Source organism: Nomascus leucogenys, chromosome 1a (genome assembly GCF_006542625.1).
Source record: "Nomascus leucogenys isolate Asia chromosome 1a, Asia_NLE_v1, whole genome shotgun sequence".
Lineage (NCBI taxonomy): Eukaryota > Metazoa > Chordata > Mammalia > Primates > Hylobatidae > Nomascus > Nomascus leucogenys.
The window spans coordinates 50,020,333-50,041,671 of NC_044381.1; the positions used below are offsets into that span (position 1 = coordinate 50,020,333).

Here is a 21,339-nt window from a genome sequence, read left to right on the forward strand (position 1 = left end):
AAAATCGAAACGGAGTCTCATTGTGTCACCCAGGCTGGAGTGCAGTGGCACAATCTTGGCTCACTGCAACCTCTGCCTCCTGAATTCAAGCAATTTTCCTACCTCAGCCTCCCGAGTAACTGGGATTACAGGCACCTGCTACCATGCCTGGCTAATTTTTTTTATTTTTAGTAGAGGGGGGTTTCGCAATGTTGGGCAGGCTGGTCTTGAACTACTGACCTCAAGTGATCCACCTGCCTCAGCCTCCCAAAGTGCTGGGATTACAGGCGTGAGCTACCACGCTGGGCCCAAACTCTGCTTTTTAAGTAGCAGTTATTTAAGTTTCTACATTTAAATTACACACAGATACGTAACACACAACCACTCAGCACAGAGCTGGTGATCAGCAGAGACAATTTGAGTTGACATAATTTTAGGCAAAAGGCAAGAAACTTGGTATTGCTACTGGTAAGTATGTTTGCATTATGCCATTTAAGGAACTGAACAAAGTTTGCTTGTTCTGCAATGACTACCTTTTGAGACCTTAGCTTAACAGCCACTATTCTGAACCACAGCTCCAGGACAGAGAGACGATTAGGAGGTGTGTGGTGTGCTGGGTGGTGGGTACATTATGTACATGTTTATACTCCCAACATCAATTTCCAGGGAATGCCAAGGACAGCCAAGTTTCATTTATTTGTGCAAATATGGGCATGAGCAAGAATGTTCTAAACAATGTAACGATTTCCACCATCGATTACAGAATTTCCTCCGATCATTTGATTTGGTTACAGATGAATTTAAACTTCAATTTAAGCTTGACTTTTAAAACTCCCCCTCTGCTTCCCGATGAACCAGCATAATTCCTAAAATTACACCTAAACAAGTCTGTCTTGACACATTGGGGTTTGCCTTTAGAAACATTTAGAATCTAGTATGGGCAAGGCGGCTGGAACGAGGTTTGGGATGGCACAATGATTTATGCTTAATTCTGTTTGGACCACTGATACAAAATGATTCTTATTTCATTTTTAGGGTTTCCATAATTGTAGCAATTATCTCTGAAACATTTTTGTCCACACTTATTTGGATAAAGTTTTCTGGAGCTTCTGGGGGCTCCAGAGTCTCGAACTGGGACTGCAATAATTCAGGGGGCATAAAATGTCCCTCTCTTTTGAGTAAGCGTCCAGAGATGACCTCAAACGACCCACTCAGATGGACCACCAGGAGCTGCATCTCAGCCTGCTTTGCTTCCTTTCCCGACTCCTCACACTTCAGAGCTACACCATCTTTTCCTTGTGTTAATATGTCTCTGTACATTTTCTTCAGGGCTGAACAGGCTAGAACCACATGCTGTCCCGAGGCTACATCTCTGTTTAGAAAAAGAAAAAAAAAAAAAAGGAGGCTAAAGACTGAAGGCATTTAAAGTAACCTCTGTCAGTTCTAGGTGCAGGACTCTAGTCCTACTTCCTGCCAGTGGAAGGCATTAGAAAATGGTGTTTAAGCATCAGCCAGTCCTAGCATCGAGTTAAAGATCTTCTGCTAGTAAAGTGAACAATCTTGGGTGAAGGCATTTACCTCTCTGAGCGTCAGTTCATCATCTGTTAAGTGGGGCTACCTAGGGTACTTGCCCATAGATCTGTCAAAAGGAAAACACTTCGAGATATCTGATACACAGATATGCTCAGGAAGTGTTAGTTCTGCTTTGATGGATGCCTGACGTTACTCTGTCTCAGCCTGTGGACACAGGGCTGCCGGCACGCCCCTGTGCCATGCAAACAGCTAAGCTCATGTCCTCTGCAGGATGTTCAGGGATCTGCGTTCTACAACTGGATTCTCCTCATTCCTACTCTACAGTATCTGGAGGAGTTGCCAGGTGCAATGCAGAGCTGGAGAAAGTGGGAGAGAAGGGAGCATCAGCCTTTCTGTGGGCAAGGTGAGCAGAATATGAGAGGTTCCTAGGGATGCACTAAGGAAAAAACTCCAGCCAGAAACAGAGGCAGACACAGCAGCAATAAGGGGAAACCAGTGTGGCCAGAGACCACACAGGAGAGTGAGCCACAGCTTCCACTTGGCTGCTGAGTGTGGGAGGCAGTCATCCTGGGGTCAGGACAGGATTCTAGAGTTAAGAGGTGGTGCATAAATTCTGGCTTGGGGCTGGCTTGGGGATCCAGTATAAAGTTCTCTTCGGAATGAAAGTTCTGAAGGAAGGGGCCTCCCCTGCTGTTTTTTTTTTTTTTTTTTTTTTGGCAGCCAATACATGGCTAGCAAATATAAAAAATACTCCTTTTTATGACTATGAAATGACAGTACTATAAAAACAGACTCTCATGAGTGTATTATGTTAGAGACCCAGGTAGGCAAAAATTTTCAAACCTTGAAACCCAGAACCATAAACCCCTAAATCAAAACTCAGCCCATGCAAAGACAGGGCTGCCAGCATGTCAACGGGTGTGAAAAAAGCAAACTGAATTTATGTTCATTTAAGTATATTCTAACTTCGTATGGCCCAGATGGTTTTAGATGGATAAAATATGACTTCATCTTAGAAAGCAATATCCGTAACCCACTCCCTGCCTTTTCCTTATCCTTCTCCACGTCCCGACCAGGATTTCCACTGGGGTCAGACCCACAGATGGGTGCTGTTGGGGACCCTGTTCGCTCAGGGGCATGCTGCAGAGCTGGGCAATGTGGATTCTAATCCTGGTGGCTAATTACCTGTTCACTCACAAATGACCTCAGGCCTTCCTGGTAGTCACAGCTTGAAGTAAAGGGAAGAAAAATTGAGGACTGAGATAGGCAATAACAGAAGTGGCATCAGTGGACACTTTTTGAGCACTTACTATGTATCAGATACTGTTCTGTTGCCCACTCACCAACTCACTTACTCCTTACAATAATCTGTGAGTAGGAACTATATTAATTCCCGTTTTACTGATGAAGAAACAGACTTATGGAAACCAAGTGGCTGATCAAGACTGCTAGCTAGTAACTGTGTGGAGCTGTCTAGAAGGTTTGTCTCCAGAGCCTGACTAAACTCCATCCTGCCTGTGGCTGGTTGAAATTATTGTGGTTACTTGATAGAAGTGCAGTCAGTTTCTAGAATCCTTTACCATCAGTCAGTTGTGATTTCAGGAGTGTATTTTTTTTCCCTGTCTTTTCTGAGGGTTTTCTTTACCTGCTGGCTTTGGCTTATGCCAAGGCCCAGTGGTCTCTTACCTTAGTAAAATGTCATGCAAGTTACAGAGCCATGGAATCCGGTCCTGAAAAAAACAAAAACAAAACCAAAAACCCAGACACAACGTGACTTCTCCAGGTATTGTTTGTTCGTAGAGAAACATAGTTATATCATGTTCGCAAATGTTAAGGTCCAGCGAGAGCTCAGTGGTGTGAGAAGTGGGCCATCACAAGGCTGAGGGGCCAGCTGCTGGGCAGAAACATTTTCTTTCAGCTGGTGTCAGTGGCTCTTTTTATAATAATAAAAATTGCCCTAAAGTACCAGTATGTATCTCCCCATCTTAATCTCCCCATTTTACATGTGTCCTCCCTGGTTCTGATATGTTTACAAATCTTTTATTGTACTGCATGTATTCTTTAGGTATCTCTGATCTCAAATGCAGAGAGATACTCACATAAACCCTTATGTCAGCTGTCCCCTGGTCCTATTCTTCAAACCCTCCAAAGAACAAAATTCCCCTCAGATAAAATTATTTTAAGAAATTTATATTTTTGCCAAAGACAGATGAAATTTACGTAGCATATGCTACAGTGTTTCACAAAGAAATCCTCCTGAGACAAGTAAATTCTCTCCTTCCTGGCGCAAATCCTGATTATTGGCCATAATGCATTGGAAAACAAAACAAAAAAACTTTCTATTATTGAAAAATTTAAACACACTGAAAAGCAGACAAAACAGTACAAAGCAAACCTCTGTATACCAATACCCAGCTTCAGCAATTTTCTTTTGGGATGGAGTTCCGCTCTTGTTGCCCAGGCACGATCTCGGCTCACTGCAACCTCTGCCTTCTGGATTCAAGTGATTCTCCTGCCTCAGCCTCCTGAGTAGCTGGGATTACAGGCATGCACCACCATGCCCGACTAATTAATTTTGTATTTTTAGTAAAGATGGGGTTTCTCCATGTTGGTCAGGCTAGTCTCGAACTCCTGACCTCAGGTGATCCACCCGCCTTGGCCTCCCAAAGTTCTGGGATTACAGGTGTGAGCCACTGCGCCCGGCCAGCTTCAGCTATTTTCAACCCACTATTAGTCTTGTTATACGTATGCCCCCGACCACATCCCACATCCCAAATAATCCCATCCTAGATTATTTTGAAGCTGATTCCAGAAACATGATGTGTTTTTATAAGTCCTTGCTTTCAGGCATTTGATTACTACCATTTTATTTAGAATTTTTGATTTTATATACTTGAGATGGGCCTATATTTTAAAAATATGGTCCATATTAAGTGTCGGTATCAAGGCTTTACTAGCTTTATAAAATGAGTAGGATAGTTTTCCCTTTTGTCCTGTTCTTTCAAACAGCTTGTATATAATATATTATGTTTGATAAAACATCTGAAAAACCCTCTGGGCCTGGGGCCTTTTTTGAGGGGAGATCTTTCATTACAGATTCAGTTTCTTTAATGAGCATTGTATTGTATTCAGGTTTTCTATTCTTGATTCACTTTTGGTAGCTACAACATTTATGATGGCAGGAAGAGACCACACTTAGACAGGTGAGCCACCCTCCCTGCCCTTCCCATCTCTTACTGCATCCTCTTACTTGGCTAAAGAATCAGGAACTTGGTGGAAGCCAGGCAGCCACACAGCAGGAGCAGATTCAGCTCATTTCAGCCCAGCTTCCAGGCCTCCAGAACCTTGAACACAGTTCATATCTGTAGGTTACACTTGCTGTACAAGATAGTCACTTTTTATCACCTTTGTCATTACTTCAAAGGAGTAACATAAACAATCCATGCCCTTACTATAAATTATACAGCTCTCTGGACCTTCTGCTGCTTAAGCCAAATGCAGCACCAGAATGGTCACAATTTCACTGTGGAAAAAGCAGATGTCCCTAAGCAGTATCTGCCACTAGATCACTGCCATCCAACCCCATTTTCCCCAGTCTTGATATTTTTCATTGAAATTATCCAATTTTGTCTAAGTCTTCAAATTTACTGGCATTAGGTTTTCCACATCCCTCTTTTCATTATTCATGTCAATTGTGCTTCTTTCTTCTTTCAGTCTCACCAGAGATCTATTTTTATTTTGTCAAACAACTAGCTTTTGTTCATAGTTTATTTTTTTCTGTGACACAGCCCTCAGGAGATCCTGAGAACATGTGCCCAGTTTGTTTTCACTAGCATTCATTTCTATTATTTCCTGCATTTATTTTTTTCTACTTGAACTGAGCAACTAGCTCATTACTTTTCATTCTTGTTATTTCCCAAAAATGTATTTAGAGGCTAGTTACCCTCTAAGTAATGTTGTAACTGCATCCCACAAATTTTAATTGATAGTACTTTTGTTGTATATTACTTAGTATTCTATAATTTCCATTATGACTTTTAACAAATTATTTATATGAATGTTAATTTTTTAAAAAATTTGCTTATTTAGAGTTCCCAACCATTTTGGTGATGTGTGTGCATTTTTATTATTGATTTACAGTTCATTATAGTAAAAAATGTGAGTGGTGTGATACTGATTCTTTGAAATTTGTGGCAATACTCTTTGTGGTCTAGTACATGTCAATTTTTATAAATGTCCCACATGTACTTAAGAAGAATATTATTTTTCATTAATGCCTATGTCAGGCTTGATGCAGTTATTCAAATCTTCTATATTCTTACTAATAATTTCTTTTGTCTACTTTATGTATCAATTTTTCAAGTTATTTGAAATTCCTCCATTAGACTGAGAAGTTGACAGTCCACCCTTCTGTCTTTGTGTATGTTAGAAAATGTCTTTATTTTGTGCTTACTTGTGAATAAGATTTTGTTAGTTGGTGAAGAATTCTTGGTTGACCATTATTTTTCAATAGTTTGAATAATTATTTCATTTTGTTTGGGCCTTTATTGTTGAGAAGTCTCTTTTAGTGTATTAGGCAATCCTTTAGAAAATATATCTTATCTCTGGTAGCTTTAGGTAGGAAAAAGCCTCTTTGTCTTTGAGCGGCTTTGCAGTTTTATTCTTGTCCTGCTCAGGACTTATTTTGCATATTTAGTGTGAGTACTCATACCCTGGAAAGTTGTTACTACCTATTTGAATATAGCCTTTCTCCTATTTACTTGGGTTCCTTTCAGCTATACGGGAAGTTTGACATTTTATCATACACATCTATTCATTTTTCTTGAATATTTTCTGTTTAGCTCTCTTCTTTATCCTGGGTAATATCTTCCAATCTGCTTTTCTTCTAATTCACTAGTTCTCTCTTCAGCTGTACTAGTTTATTGTTTAATCCATCTATTGATTATGTTTTATTTCTAATATTTTTATTTCATTCTTTTTCAAATTTTCCTGTTCTTGTCTTCCATTTGATTCTATTATGTCTAGTTCTTGGAGTGCAACATCTTACCATTAGTGTTTTTGCTGATTCTCTCTCATAGTGGTCCATTTTCCCACACAGTTTATAGTTTTTGATTGTAGTTTCATCTTCAGCAAAGGATTTTTTTTTTCCTTTGTGGGAGTCCTAAGTTTTGGAAACACTTTCACAGGCAGTTTCACCAATTCTAGAACAGTTTTATGTCAGTTTATAAGCTTGGTGCCTCTTTGTCATATAATGTGAATTTGGGTGTAGCCGGGGCTCAGGTTTCTCAAGGATGATTGTTTTTTCCCACCTGTGGCCCAGGGAGGCAGCTAGATTTTTTGCTCCTTTTGAGTTCAGTGGGTGGCAATATTTTTAGTCCTCATTCAAAGACAGCCCTTACATAAGGACTTTATATTCTACTGCTTGACATCAATGCTAACAACAACAACAAGACTTTATGTAAGATACTCAGGTCCAGCTCCATGCTTCATACAGGCTTACAATCTTATCTCCCATCTCTACAGGCTCATCAAAGCCTCAGCCTCCTGCTCTCCTGGCTTTTATACAGTCAAAAAATGTGGGGGAGTGGGTTATTCTGGTTTAGTTCAGCCTTGCCACACTTTAATTTTGGCACATGAGATGTTCTCATTTTGCTTTGGACTTTGGCCATTTTCATTTTCCTTTGATCTTTTCCATGAGGAGCCTTTTAAGCTCTCCAGCTCTGGGTAACCACCTTTAGCTCCTGGGTATCTCCCCTGGGCTCAGGCCATTTCTTATACAGGATTTATCTTCTTTGAGAAAATGAGGGCCACAGCGAGGTGCTTTCCTAAGGACTTGGAAAAGAAGGAAATAAGATTGTTCTCTAAGGGTTAAATTTAAAGATCAACAGTTAAAAGGAAGGGGCAGCAATGTGTAAGGTCATGTGAAGGAGTTAGAATGACTCCCAGGCTAGCAAGACATCACTGTGATCCATCTTAATATTTTCGCATACCTAGAGGAAGCATGTCTGTCCCAGGCAGGCTGGGTAGGCAAGAAGGCCAGAGCAGGGCACTGTAGAGTGAAATGTGAAGCACTGTCCAGCGGACATGGTGCCTTGGCCATTGGCCTTTGAACATCGTATTCTCATTAGCAAGCCTTTCCCTACTAATGCATGGTCTTGAGCCACCAGATTCTTTGGTCCTAACTCCCCCATGTTCACTAAGAAACCTCTGTATGTTGGTTTCTGAAAATGTGGGTACTAATGTGATTGTTACAGTTCACGTGACAGTTGTATTTCTTTTGGTACATTAATCAACTGGCATTTTGGTTTATGCAGGAACTTGTAAACCTGATTAGTAGGGGTCTCACATGACAGATGAATCCATGTTCAATGTGTTGACAATATCAAGGGGGCTGGGCCTGCAAGACAGAGCCAGCCCTGGAGTCCCAGCTGGGTAGTCAACCAGCCTTTTCCAAGGTGCACCCCTTGTCATTGTAGAAGTCTCTGGATGGGACTTTAAGACTTTATTTAAGACTAGTGCCGTGGGCTGTGAATCTCCATTCAGCAAGAAGAATGCTTTAGAAGAGGAAGTGATTGGAAAGTTCGGAGGGCTGAATGCTAATTTACATGATCACATATCTACTTAGAGTTAAGGGGCAATTCGAACTATGAATTAGAACTGACTCAGAGATGAAATACACAGAAAAAAATTAATTTTTTTTGGCATGAGTAAATGTTCATGAGTTTGGGGTGAACCAAAGAGAGAGGACAATTTGTTTAAATACCAGAATTTCTTTCTTATTAGCAGAGGCACAAACTTGCATTTTGCTATTTTGCTCAGATTATACATTCCGCCATTCCATCTGCACAAATATTTCTATTTACTTGTGCTGTGGAAATGGAGATCAATCTCTGATTATTTTATGGCTTAGGAAACAAATATACTTTTCATTAAGCTGAGTGTTGACTATCTTATTCATTATACTTTCTATGTGCCTGAAATATTTCATAAGAATGAAACAAATTAAAAATTACAGAAAACATATTTGGGTAATAAGTTTTCTATCTTGTGTACAAAGAAATAGAGCTTTACTTTGAATACATGTTTTTTCATTGTTTTAATAGTGCCTTAATGGATGCTTTAGTCAATAATAAAGCACATTGCTTCATCTAGTCATAATAAAATTTTTCAGAATCTCAACTATAAAAGCCATAGTAAACATAAATATAAAACTATTTAAACAAAAATAGGTGCTTTTAGACATCCACCCTATTGGAATTTATGGCAGACCAGACTAATGACCATGCACCAGTAAGGACTGTGTCCATCAGTCATAAAAACAACAGAGAGGGTTGGAAATAGAAGAGCAGCACTTTGAACATTACTTCTGAAATTTCCAAATAGTGAATGATAATTAAATGATTATGAACTTTCTTTGGAGATTTCCATAAACTAACAAGGAGAAAGGTGTTTTCCAAGGCAGCGCCAGTGTGTAAATTCAAGTTCTAGTGCCTGACCTGCTTCAAGCCAGGCCACCATGTCAGTGCCATCATGACCACCCTTTAAGTCAGTGCCTCAAACATCCTTAAGGCCTAACCCCTACCATGGATGTGCTTGTGGGGAACTGCCCCTCTAATTCCTGCCGTCATTCTCACCCTCTCTCTAACCCTTTTCTCTCAATTTAACCAACCTTGATTCACTTCTTGTGAATCATTTGTGTAATTGTTGGATGACCAGGGCCTTTAACACAGTAGGAAAAGTATGATCTTTGAAGTTAGAAAGACTCCCTTTGCTGTGTGGCTTTGCTCAAGTTACTTAATTTCTCTGAGCCTCTCTTTGTTCATTTGTAAAGTGGGGATCGTATATAATTCATTGAGCTGCTCTGGGATTTAAATAAGAAAAGGAATAAACTATTTTTTGGTTGATTTAACAGTTGAAATAAACAGTACTTATTTCCAACTCTGAATTTTTGAAAGAGTTTAAATTCATGAATTTGGTAGGCACTGGACCTTAATTCCACAAACACTAAATGTTAATACATGCAAAGCACCATACTGAGTGAGCACTGGGGATAAATATGAATGGTGTGGTTCCTGTCCTCAAAGAGAAGAGGCAAATGAGTAATCTATCAAGTCACCCACAGGGCAGTGATGAGGGCTGTGGGAGATATACTAAGAAGGGCTATGATAACACAGCAGGAGGACAGGCCAATCTTATTTTATTTTATTTTTTATTTTTGAGACATAGTCTCGCTCTGTCACCCAGGCTAGAGTGCAGTGGTTTGATCTCGGCTCACTGCAAGCTCCACCTCCTGGGTTCACGCCATTCTCCCGCCTCCAGCCTCCCGAGTAGCTGGGACTACAGGCGCCTGCCACCACGCCTGGCTAATTTTGTTTGTGTATTTTTAGTAGAGATGGGATTTCACCGTGTTAGCCAGGATGGTCTTGATCTCCTGACCTCGTGATCTGCCGGTCTCGGCCTCCCAAAGTGCTGGGATTACAGGCGTGAGCAACTGCGCCCGGAGGACAGGCCAATCTTGATCAGGCCTTGGAAAGAGTAAATCTTGAAAGATAAAGATAATTTCAAGACCTTGACTGGCCTGCTAAGGAGTGTGGACCTTATTGTAAAGGTGCTAGGAAGGACCTAGACATATGAGCTCTAAATTTTATGTTCATAATGAAGAAAGGAGGGAATTGAGATCTCTCTACAGTGAAGAAATTGGAACAAGGAGATATTAGAGCAAATTCACTGAGCTCTGTGCCTTCCAAACAGTTACTGTGGACAATGTAATAAATTATGAAAATCACACACACAAAAGTTTTAGAGGAAAGAGATGAGACAATCCAAATTAGCATCTCTGCCTATGGCTCTGATGTTCAAGGTTTTCACACTCTAGATCAAGCTTGTACAACACACAGCCCGCAAGCCCTACTACGGCTTTGAATGTGGCCCAACATAAATTCGTAAACTTCCTTAAAACATTATGAGATTTTTTTGGTGATTTTTTTGGCTCATCAGCTGTCGTTAATGTTAGTGTATTTTATGTGTGGCCCAAGACAGTTCTTCTTCCAGTGTGGCCCAGGGTAGCCAAACAACTGGACACCCCTGCTCTAGATAGTCCCTACACACAAAGATGGGGAAGGCAGTGCACTCCCGACTCCCAGCCCAGTGCTCGGAGGTGAGCATAATGAATGCTCTACCAAGAGTGAAATCAGAATGTCATGAGGCTAGAGAAAGCTTTCTTGACCTATGGAAACATCTCGAGAAATTAAGTGTCTTTTGGAAGGGGATGATGGGTAAAGAGAGAACAGATAATGGTAGAATATGGGTGGAGAGAGACAGGAAGGAAGGTGGGGAGTGGGAATGGTGGGGAGATGGGTGTGTTTTACCTGATGCAAAAGTTAAGTATATAGAATGTTATATACTGACCCCCTCCAAAAACAAGAATTCCAAAATTCAATTCATAGATATTTTTGGAAGATGAGACCAAGAGTGATATATTTTGTGAAAAATTTTTTTAGTACTTTCCAAATTTTCTATACAGGGCAAATATTACAATTATAATCAGATTTTTTTCAGGATTTTTTTTTTTTCCAAAAAAAGCCCTCTTTTTAAAATAGACTTTGAAGTTGAAGACTATTCAGGTGCCACTGCAGGCTCAGATAGGACACTGTGGGCCGGGCACCTAGGGGAGACTCACTGACTGGTAGCTTTGAAATACTTTTTTTTTTTTGAGATGGAGTCTCGCTCTTTCACCCAGGCTGGAGTGCAGTGGCGCGATCTCGGCTCACTGCAGGCCCCGCCCCCCGGGGTTCATGCCATTCTCCTGCCGCAGCCTCCCGCGAAGCTGGGACTACAGGCGCCTGCCACCTCACCCGGCTAATTTTTTGTATTTTTTAGTAGAGACGTGGTTTCACCATGTTAGCCAGGATGGTCTCGATCTCCTGACCTCATGATCTGCCCGCCTCGGCCTCCCAAAGTGCTGAGATTACAGGCGTGAGCCACCGCGCCCGGCCTGAAATTCTTTATTATTAATATCATCATAATGCTAATAATTTATTACAGCTTGGGTAGAATGTTTCTAGACTGGCACTGTCCAACACAGCTTTCTGCAATGATGTTCTATAGCTGTGCTGTCCAATAAGGTAGCCAGTAGCCACTGATGGCTACTGAGCTTTTGAAATGTGGCTGGTATAACCCAGGGACTAGATTTTGCATTTTATCTATTTTAATTAATTTGTATACATTTTTTTCAGACAGGGTCTCACTCTGTCCCCCAGGCTGGAGTGCAGTGGTGCAATCACAGCTCACTGTACCCTCGAACTCCTGGGCCTAGGCCATCCTCCCACCTTAGCCTCCCAAGTAGCTGGGACTACAGGCATGCACCACCAGCTTTTTTTTTTTTTTTCAGTTTTTGTAGAGACAGGGACTTGCTATGTTGCCCAGGCTGGTCTCAAGCTCCTGGCCTTCAGCCTCTGCCTCCTGGAGCGCTGAGATAATAGGCTTGAGCCACTGAGCCTGGCCTAATAATTTACATTTAAATAGCCTTAGGGAGCCCTTAACATGTTCTACACAGACTGCAGCTCTGAGCCCTCTGAACACAAAACTCTGTCCATGTCCTCCCTAGACTCTTCCTCAAGGGAGAACCAGGGCCTCTGACTTGGACACAGACACACGTTGATCCATCCACAGGGGGCTTTCCTCAGCTCTGTAGCATGGGCGCAGTGTGGGGAGGGTGGGGACTGGTTACTGGGGCAACCAGGAGCTGTGTTGGTGCCAGCCCAGCTGTGACCCATATCTTCAGTCTTAGACTTGTTGGATTCTTATCAAGAATGAAAATCATCTGTCATTCTACCTCTTGAGAATGTAAACCATCTGTCGTTCTACCTCCTTATCTCTCTGTTTTGGTTATCTCTAAGGTCTGCCTAGCTTGTAGTTTTTTTTTCTGAAAAAATTTAGTAAGTAACTTGTGTCTCTTCCAGTAATCTTTTCTCCTGTACATAAATTTCTCTTCTGAATTCTACCCCCCAATCCATAGAGTCCACTTAGCAAGCATCACTTGTGAAGAAGAGGAAGACTACAGAAATTCCATTTTAAAATCTATCAATTTTGGTTGCTTTATTTTGTTATTTAACTTACCTTTTATTTGCAGTCACCAAAGAGAAACCTAAAATAACACTGGCAGTCACATTTTATACACTCCCTTAGAAATGGTTATTGGCGTGTATATATGATTTATGTTGTATGCGTATGGTTAGCAATAATTTTAAAATGTGATGTTTATTGAATGCTACAGGCACTTTTCTGTGCATATTTTTTGTATTATCTCATTTAATACTCCCAAGAATCCAATCAAATAGATCCTGTTACCATTCCTACCTCACAGGAGAAAAATGGAGCACAGAGAGACTAAGCCCTTTGTCAAGCTCATACAAGCCTAGTGGTGGAACCAGGTTGCCTATGTTTATTATCTCTAGTTTAGTATCAACATTATTACTACTCTTTTTTATTACTATATTATACTATCATTACTCTCATTATTATTACTCTCTCTTTTATAGTTCTGTTGCCCTATCTTCTAAAATCAAATGTTGCAAACCTGTGATGATTCAAGGCCTGAAGCACTGCAAACTCAAGCTGTACCCCCAATAACAAAGAGAAGTGCACTCTTGGCGTGCTCTAGAATAGACCTAATAATGGTTTAATGGCTCAAGGCACAAAAAAGAAAAGACAGTGAGCTAGGGAAAGGACACCTGGGGGTGAGCCCAGACCCACTGAAAGTGAAAACAACAGTGTTGGTCTGTGGCCAGTTCCATTCGTTCTTGCCCTTTGGACACACTTGGTGCGTGGCCCCAGCCTTTGACCTGCCCTCATCTCTCCTGAGCTATGGCCAGTTATGCCAGCGAGGACAGTTTGTAACTCTGGTGTGAGACACTCTAGGGAATGGCCTCATGGCCTGCACACAGGAGAGTGCTATTCATCCATTCATTCACTCGAAAACATGCCACAACTATTTTCTGTTTACTGTGTGTCAGGCCTAGGGGGTACAATGGTTAACAGAAACAGCCACAGTCCCTGCCCTTTTAGGGGTAAAGTCTAGTTGCAGAGACAAACATTAATCAAATTCTCAGACCGTCAGTTGTTGAGCTGCCACAGGGACAAGTGCAACCGTGAAATGGCACCATGAGAGTCCGTCATGGAGGTTTCACTTCCCTGAGGAAGCGGCATGGGTGCTGAGATCAAAGGATGAGAAGGGCTAGCTCAGGGAAGAAGGGAACAGGGATACAAAGGCCCCATGGGAGAAGCGTTGCAGTGGGAGGGACTGGAAGAGGCCAGGGAGCTCCTGTGGAGATATGGAGGTGCATGGCTCCTAAAGAGGCTGGAGCCATGTGGAGGCCATGCCATGCATGCTTAGCAGTGTAAGTGTTTGGTCTTGATCCTGAGGTTAGTGGGAAGCTTCTAAAGGGTCACAGGCAGAAGAAACATGGCCAGCTTTGAGTTCTCAAAGATCACTCTGGCTTTGGGGTGAATGCTAGAGTACGGTGATGGTGGTAGGCTGACAGCACCTGGGAAGAGAAGATGAGGACTTCCCCATGTATGAGGCACAGGGAGCCTCTGACCTCTCAGGAATTACATTCTGCAGGTTAAAATCCCACAACAAGGTGTTTTGGCAGAGCCTGTTCAGGCTGGGGCAGAGGGTGCCGTTGTTCCTGGGGCCATGTTCAGACAGTTGTTCAGGACTGGAGCTAACATATGTAGTGGATCTACTGGGCACCTGGCTCTTTGTAGCCCCTGTACAGTGACCTTAGGACTCAGGAACTCTACCACAGCAAGTGCTGTAGAGATCTCATCCTGTCACCCAGGTGGAATATGTGTGATGGACACAGACAATTGTTACCTGGTCATTGAGCGGTATGCCTTTTCCCATCTTCCTTCGGTTTTCCTCCGGGTGATAGTCATCAGCATCATAGAATTTCCATCCCAGCTTTAAGAACAAAGTGAAAGAGTGTATGTGGCAGGCAGATGGGCCAATGTGATAGTCATTGTGGGGTTACTAACAGGCAGGTGTAGAAACAATACCACCCGCCTGGTTCCCTTCAACCCCAAGGACAACCCCCAGGAGGGAAGCACCTTGTCATGCCATTTCACAACCCCCATGACTGGGCTACCACAGCCTCCTTTAATTCATTACTTTTTTTTTTTTTTTTTTGAAATGTAGTCTCACTCTGTCACCAGGCTGGAGTACAGTGGCGCAATCTTGTCTCACTGCAACCTCCACCTCCCGGGTTCAAGTGATTCCCCTGCCTCAGCCTCCTGAGTAGCTGGGACTACAGTAGGCGTGTGCCACCATGCCCGGCTAATTTTTGTATTTTTAGTAGAGACGGGGTTTCACTATATTGGCCAGGATGGTCTTGAACTCTTAACCTCATGATCTGCCCACCTCCCAAAGTGTGGGGATTACAGGCGTGAGCCACCGCGCCCTGCCTATTCATCACTATTTGTAATCACCAAGGAGAAAAACAAAATTGCTCCAATGGGGTTCAAAGCCATGTGGAAGTATCTGTACAAAGCAGATAAAAGGCAGAGATGCAAGGAGAACAGAACACAATGGGACAAGCACTCGGAAGGCATTAGGACAGGTTACTAACCTCAGATGCCAGCAGGGCGCCCACGGTGGATCTGTGGAGAGGACACAGATGTTCCCGTTACTGCCCTGCCCAATGTGTGGAGCTTCCTTCTGTGCAAGGATGTCTGGGAAAGGGACGGCCGCCTTAGCGGGAATTTAAACACCAACCACCGTGTAATCCTAAAGCAGTGATGCCCGTGACCGTGGAGTCTGGAGACTGGCCTTAGCTGATCCCCACGAATGTCAATGAAGAAATAATTAGTTAACACTATTTCTTTCTCAAAAGGCAATATATAAGATCTCATCAAACCCAAGTTTTTTCTTCAGTAATCAGTTTTTGGTCCCTGTTGTGTAATTTTTTTTTTTTTTTTTTTGTGGTGGGGATGTTGAATTCATAAAGTGATAAAATTCTGCTGAAAATATTGAATGGAGGGGTCTGATGGAGGATTTAATCTCCAGCAGCACCCATGTAAAGTTCAGGACACTCATAAAAGCATAAAAACATTTTTGGAGTTTAAAAGAGACACACTCCTAAAATAAGGGACATGGGTCAATATCTCACGAATCACCGGCACTTGTTAAGACTGGGAGTTAAATGTTCTCTGTGTAGAGCATTTGGTAACTATCTGTTCATACTCTACCAGGCAGCATGTGCTATGAAAGGGGCTCGGGACTCAGTACTGGAGATGGGGCCACAGTTGCCTTCTGCCACTAAATGAGTGCTCCCAGCCAAGTCACCTGTTCCTTTAAACCTCAGTTTTCTCACCTGCAAAACAAGGGATCTGAGCCACATGATGTATCCATCCACCTACATTTCATTTCTATATTGAGCACCTACCAGTTCCCAGGATGTAATGGTAAGCTCACTGACACATGGCCTCAGCCATCCTAAACAGTCTAGTACCATAGGGTAGGGGTGGAGGCCAGCAGACAATGACCCATAAAGTGCTTTCTCACTTTCAATGTTTAAAGTGTTGCCCAAATGCCAATTATTTAAGCACCATCTTCCTAATTTCTACCTATCCCCTTACTATTTTATCATGCCCTCTTAAATTTTGCATATCACCTCAACATTTTGATGTTTTTATTTAATTGCTTCACTTTTAAAAATTAAATAAGTGTGTTAAAGAAGGAAACTTTCTTTCATTCCCTTGCACAAGAAGCTATCATCACTTGCCTTGAATAGAAGGTACCTGAAAAGCTGTATATAATGAAAACAGAACAATGTGATTAAATTCTAGCTGGATACTGTTGCCTAACAAAGGTCCTCTTTCTTTCACTAAAAAGCTATCAGAGAGGTGTTAGACACACTTGTACCAAACTGAGATCTGCTCCTGGATGTAACCAAAGGTTGCGAGAGCAGTGAAACCTTTCCCATTATGTTCATTCTATTGAAGGCTGCGCAGGGAGACATGCAGCCTACGGATGAATAGACCATCCTGGCCAAAGTCCATGGCTGGTTAAGTCAGAAGTGTGCACAGCAGAAATCACACTTAAGACCAAGTTAGGTTGGACCCTGTGGCTCACGCCTATAATCCCAGCACTTTGGGAGGCTGAGGCAGGCGGATCACTTGAGGCCAGGAGTTCGGGACCAGCTCGGCCAACATGGCAAAACCCCGTCTCAACTAAAAATACAAAACTTAGCTGGGCATGGTGGTGCACGCCTGTAACCTCAGTTACTCCGGAGGCTGAGGCATGACAATCGCTTGAACTCAGGAGGCAGAGGTTGTAGTGAGCCGAGATCACGCCACTGTACTCCAGCCTGGGCGACAGAGTGAGTCTGTCTCAAAAAAAAAAACAACAAAAAACAAACAAACAAAAAACAAGTTAGATTAGCCATGAATGAACATGCCAGCCAGCACTCATAATTTGAAAGCAGAGGTAAAGAGATGTGGGTGTAGACTGTCAGGAAGAAGATGGGAAAAGAAAAACCACTGTCTGTCTAAACCAGAGAACACCTGGACTCTTGAATATGCACCAAAGACCCTGGCAGAAATAAGGCACAGTGCTGGGCCCAAAAATACTAGTCAGACCCAGGATTACAAATCAAGATTTGGGGTCCATATGTCTCCCAGTGGGTTGGTCTAAATCAGGAGCAAGGGACTTAAAAAGACAACACAGACCAATGGGGGAGAAGGAAGGGATGCAGAATAATGAGAAAGGTATTCAAAAGGTCTGAGCTTGTTTCATCAGCAAAGGGAAGGAAACCTGGAAGGAGATGTTAAGGGTGGCTTCACTAAGATTGTGAAAATATAAAGAAAATTAACACTGCCACCCACTCAAATGCCTGCCATCTTCCATCCATCCATCCATTCATTAAGTCAACAAGTATTTAGTGAGTATCTATGAAATGCCAGGAACTGTTCTAGACACATGTATCAGTAAATAAAAAGGAAAATGATCCTTTACATTCAGGTGGGGGAAGACAGTAACAAACTTAGTGCTTGAGGTCACTGTGTTTTAACAGTGTTCTAAATGGAATCTTTCTGTTTTGAGACTATTGTTCTCTTCAGCCATTAGGCTGTGGTAAATATTTTTCTAAATGCTATGGAGTATAATTAAAAAATCCTGTAGGGCTCCAACAGGGGTTCACAAAGTCACTAAAGAACTTCATGTTGCTACATCCAATGATGAATATAATCAAGTCCCAGTCTTTTTATTACTCAGCTAGTCAATAACATTGGACACATCTCCCTGACCCTGTGCCACTGAAAGACCCCAGGGTTCAGTTCTTGGCCAGCTTCTTTATCTACACGCACTCATTTGGTGATCTCAACACCTTAGATCTTTAAGCACACCCACACAACAGTGATTCCACAGTTAGATCTAAAGTCCCTCTCCTCTGAACTTCAGACTTGGACATCCAACCACCACCCACTTAACGACTGATTGGCTTGTCCAAGTCACCATATCCCACACTGAGCTTCTGAGGTTGTCTTCCAAATCTGCTCTATCTACTGCTTCCCCATCTCAGTTTGTGGCAACTCCCTCCTTCCAATTACCCAGGCCTAAAATCTTGAATCATCCTTGACTTCTCTCTCGTCTTCTTACACCGAACGTCCAGTCCACAAACACATCTTTCTGACTCTACCTTCAAAATATTGCCAGCATATGACCACATTCTCTTCTCCTGAATTGTTTCTGACTTCATCTCCCATCATGCTTCCCCTCACTCAGCCACAATGGCTTCCTTCCTGCTCCTTAAAGAAGCCAAGCCTTAGCTGGGCGCGGTGGCTCACGCCTGTAATCCCTGCACTTTGGAAGGCTGAGACGCGTGGATAACCTGAGGTCAGGAGTTTGAGACCAGCCTCGCCAACATGATGAAACCCTGTCTCTAGTAAAAATACAAAAAATTAGCTGTGCATGGTGGCGGGCGCCTATAATCCCAGCTACTCAGGAGCCTGAGGCAGGAGAATTGCTTGAACCCGGGAGGCGGAGGTTGCAGTGAGCCAAGATTGCACCACTGCACTCTAGCCTGGGCAACAGGAGTGAAGCTCCGTCTCAAACAAAAAACAAAAAACAAAAACAAAAGAAGCTAAGCCTCAGAACCTTTGCACCTGCCATTCCCTCTGCCTCTCCTGCCCTTTCCTCAGCTATCCACATGGCGGATTCCTCAAGTCTTGCAGGTCTTTGCTGAAACGCCAGTCCCCCAGAGGAGCCTTCCCTGACCACTCTGCCTGGCACTCTGTTCCACTTACTCCAGAGCATCTATCACCAACTCACACACTACATATATTCATTTACTGTCTCCCATACCAGAATGTAAATCCTTTGAGGGCAGGGATTTTATCTGTCCTGTTTGCTATATGACAATGACATAGAGTAAGGATTGAGCTCAATAATTACTGAGTACATGAATATCACAAGCTATACATCATAGGGATTAGGCCTCCCTCATCTGATCCAAGACTCAGAGGGGGTACATGAACTGCCCAGGCTCACACAGCCAGACAGCAACAGAACCAAGACCTAGGGCTCTTCACTCCTGTTACATCATACCATGGCAATGATTTTACATTCTCCAACTGATTCAAATCATATGGCAGCTAGGGATTTGGGGGCTCCATGTTTTCTTTCAATTTCAGTTCAAGATTTCTTATCTTTGTGGCTGAGAACACTACAATAATTTTGGAAAGCAAAACCCATCTACCTGGAGTAAATCTTTAATATACACCTGACTACACAGGCCACAACATGGGCCGTTCCTGATTCAGAAAATTCTAGAAGGGTCCTATAGGCCCTTGAAGGTTATGATGTTTTAGCTGATTAGGTTCTGTCCTTTGCTGCCTGTGGTCGAATGCTATAGTAGCTGTCTTTTCTGATAAAGGGCACAGTTAGACTTTGGTTTAAACAGAAAGCCAAATGTTAACTCCTCAGTCTCCAAGTTAGCACACTGGGCCACCTGTGTGGTTTCCACAATTCTCTTCTTTCTTTCCAAACCCTCAGGAGCCACCCTCCATATTAACGCTGTCTCCTTCCAGGTTAAGCTGATGAAAGGAAGGGGAAAACGATTCACTTTCCAAAATCGAATCGGAGAAGTCCAGGGCCTCACAGGAGGAGGCCGCTGTGTGTCCAGATGGCCAAAGGTCTGTGAGAGCCTGGGCCGTGGTTTGCGTCCTCTCGCTAGAGGCCGTGCGCCCTCCCTCCTGGCCCCGACAAGGCGCCCCGAAACCTAGCCCCGCGCCGCTCGCTAGGCCTCCACCTGCGCGGCCCCGCAGCCGCCTCTTCAGGAGCGGCTTCTTCCCTGAGCCTGCGGTCGCCGCAGCCTCCCCGTCTTAGAACGGGAACCCGGAGCTCGGATGCGGTCCCAGGATGGGCTCCCCGCGAGCAGGCTGGAGGGCGGGGAGAGGGCGCGGCAGCCGCGGGCCTCGGTTTCTTCATCTGCAAAGGGAAGGGTGGGGGGTCCCCAAGACCCCAGTCCACCGGCAGGGACGGCGACGCGTCCGGCCCCCGCCGCGCCCGCAACACCTGTCCCGGGCGCCCCCCGCCTTCTCCCGGACCTACTTCCCCGAGCCGCTCACGCCCATCACCAGCACCGCGCCCGGCGCCGCCATGACCCGAGCTCGGGTCCTTCCCGTCGCCTTCCGGGCCCCGCCGGCCCCGGCCTACCCCGCACCCGAGGGGCGGAGCCGCCCTCGCCCCGGCCGGGGCAGTGAGGGCCGTGCCCCTCTGCGAGCTCCCCGTTTTCCCGCGGCCGTTTTCAATGCTTTCCGCCTCCCTTTCCCAACCTCCCCGCCTCTCTCTCCTGCCCCTTCTTTTCCTCTCCCCTCCCCTCCCTCTTTCCTCTTCGCGGAAGTGAAGCGCGCGCCCGGTCTGGCACTCGCGTCTCCGTGGGCTGGAGGGAGCCGCCCAAAGCCCCGCCACCTGTCGTCCTGCTGCCCCTCTTGGTTCCAGAGGAGCCTCAGCCTGGCAGGCCGGATCCTCATCCACCCATGGAAAGCATTCATTCATTCATTTATAAAAATGTTCTTTTAAAAAGAACAAACAGAAAATAAGACTCATACTTTCCCACACCAGGCAGCAATAAGCAGCACTTCCTAAAACGACTCCCCTTTCCCCGCGCCCCCTCGTAGATAGATGGGGATGAATATTTTGTAAAACTGGGATCAGGCCGTACACAGCGTTTTGTAATCTGGCCTTTTGTCACAATAATAAATGGCGGCCATCTTTTGGTGTCAAACTTAGGGTTGAGTGTTGACCATAGCACCATATGTCATGGCTGTATGGCTCTGCTCTTAAATCCAGCTCTTGTTGGGACTTTAAGAGGAAGGAGCACCACTTTGAAGTGTCTATTTGCTTTAAAACAATGTGTTAATTATGTGTCGTTTGAACTATTTGATTAAAAGCACTTCTAACCGCATTTGGCATCACCTCCTTTGGTCTTTTGTTAACCAAGGTCGTAGGTATTAGAAATTAGGCCTAGAAAACAATAAAAGTGACATAAAAGCATTTATCTAATGAATAGTTCAATTACCCCTGCACTGCCTTTGTTTTTCATATACTTCGCCTGAGTAGGTGAGATTTCAATCTGGATGGGGGCTGTACAGATGAAGAAATTGAGGCTTGGAGAGACAGGTCTTACAATTCAGTTATGGTCAATACACATTTCTTGAACATCTACCATGTGCTGGTTAATATAATATTAATATTCACTTAAAAGATTATCCTCTAGGCATTCTCAAGCTTGATAAGAGGAATAGATGTGTATGCAAATACTCTAA

General features: G+C 43.6%; 1 protein-coding gene across 4 annotated transcripts; it reads right to left on the reverse strand.

The window, feature by feature from the left end:
* Positions 1 to 649: 649 nt before the first annotated feature.
* Positions 650 to 20,326, reverse strand: IDNK (IDNK gluconokinase). Of its 4 annotated transcripts, none has more exons than XM_003267452.3 (5): positions 20,123 to 20,326; positions 15,141 to 15,171; positions 14,390 to 14,476; positions 3,199 to 3,242; positions 650 to 1,351 (listed from the first exon to the last, which is right to left on the reverse strand). In XM_003267452.3, exons 1-5 carry the CDS (start codon positions 20,170 to 20,172, stop codon positions 1,000 to 1,002), a joined length of 564 nt encoding a protein of 187 aa, XP_003267500.1. In that variant the 5' UTR covers positions 20,173 to 20,326; the 3' UTR covers positions 650 to 999. The 4 variants fall into 4 exon arrangements, with proteins under 4 accessions (XP_003267500.1, XP_003267501.2, XP_030665385.1 ...); XM_003267453.3 differs by lacking the exon at positions 20,123 to 20,326 and adding an exon at positions 19,821 to 20,108; XM_030809525.1 differs by lacking the exon at positions 20,123 to 20,326 and adding an exon at positions 15,885 to 16,657.
* Positions 20,327 to 21,339: the final 1,013 nt, after the last annotated feature.

What these genes read in the sequence shown, in the direction of transcription:
- IDNK (XM_003267453.3), bottom strand. Translation starts at nt 19,999, where the DNA reads ATGAAGAAACCGAGGCCCGCGGCTGCCGCGCCCTCTCCCCGCCCTCCA. An exon ending in GCGGCTGCGGGGCCGCGCAG is followed by an intron (nt 15,172 to 19,820) that starts GTGGAGGCCTAG and finishes TCCTCTCCACAG; the next exon opens with ATCCACCGTGGGCGCCCTGC. An exon ending in GCATACCGCTCAATGACCAG is followed by an intron (nt 3,243 to 14,389) that starts GTAACAATTGTC and finishes TGTTTTTTTCAG; the next exon opens with GACCGGATTCCATGGCTCTG.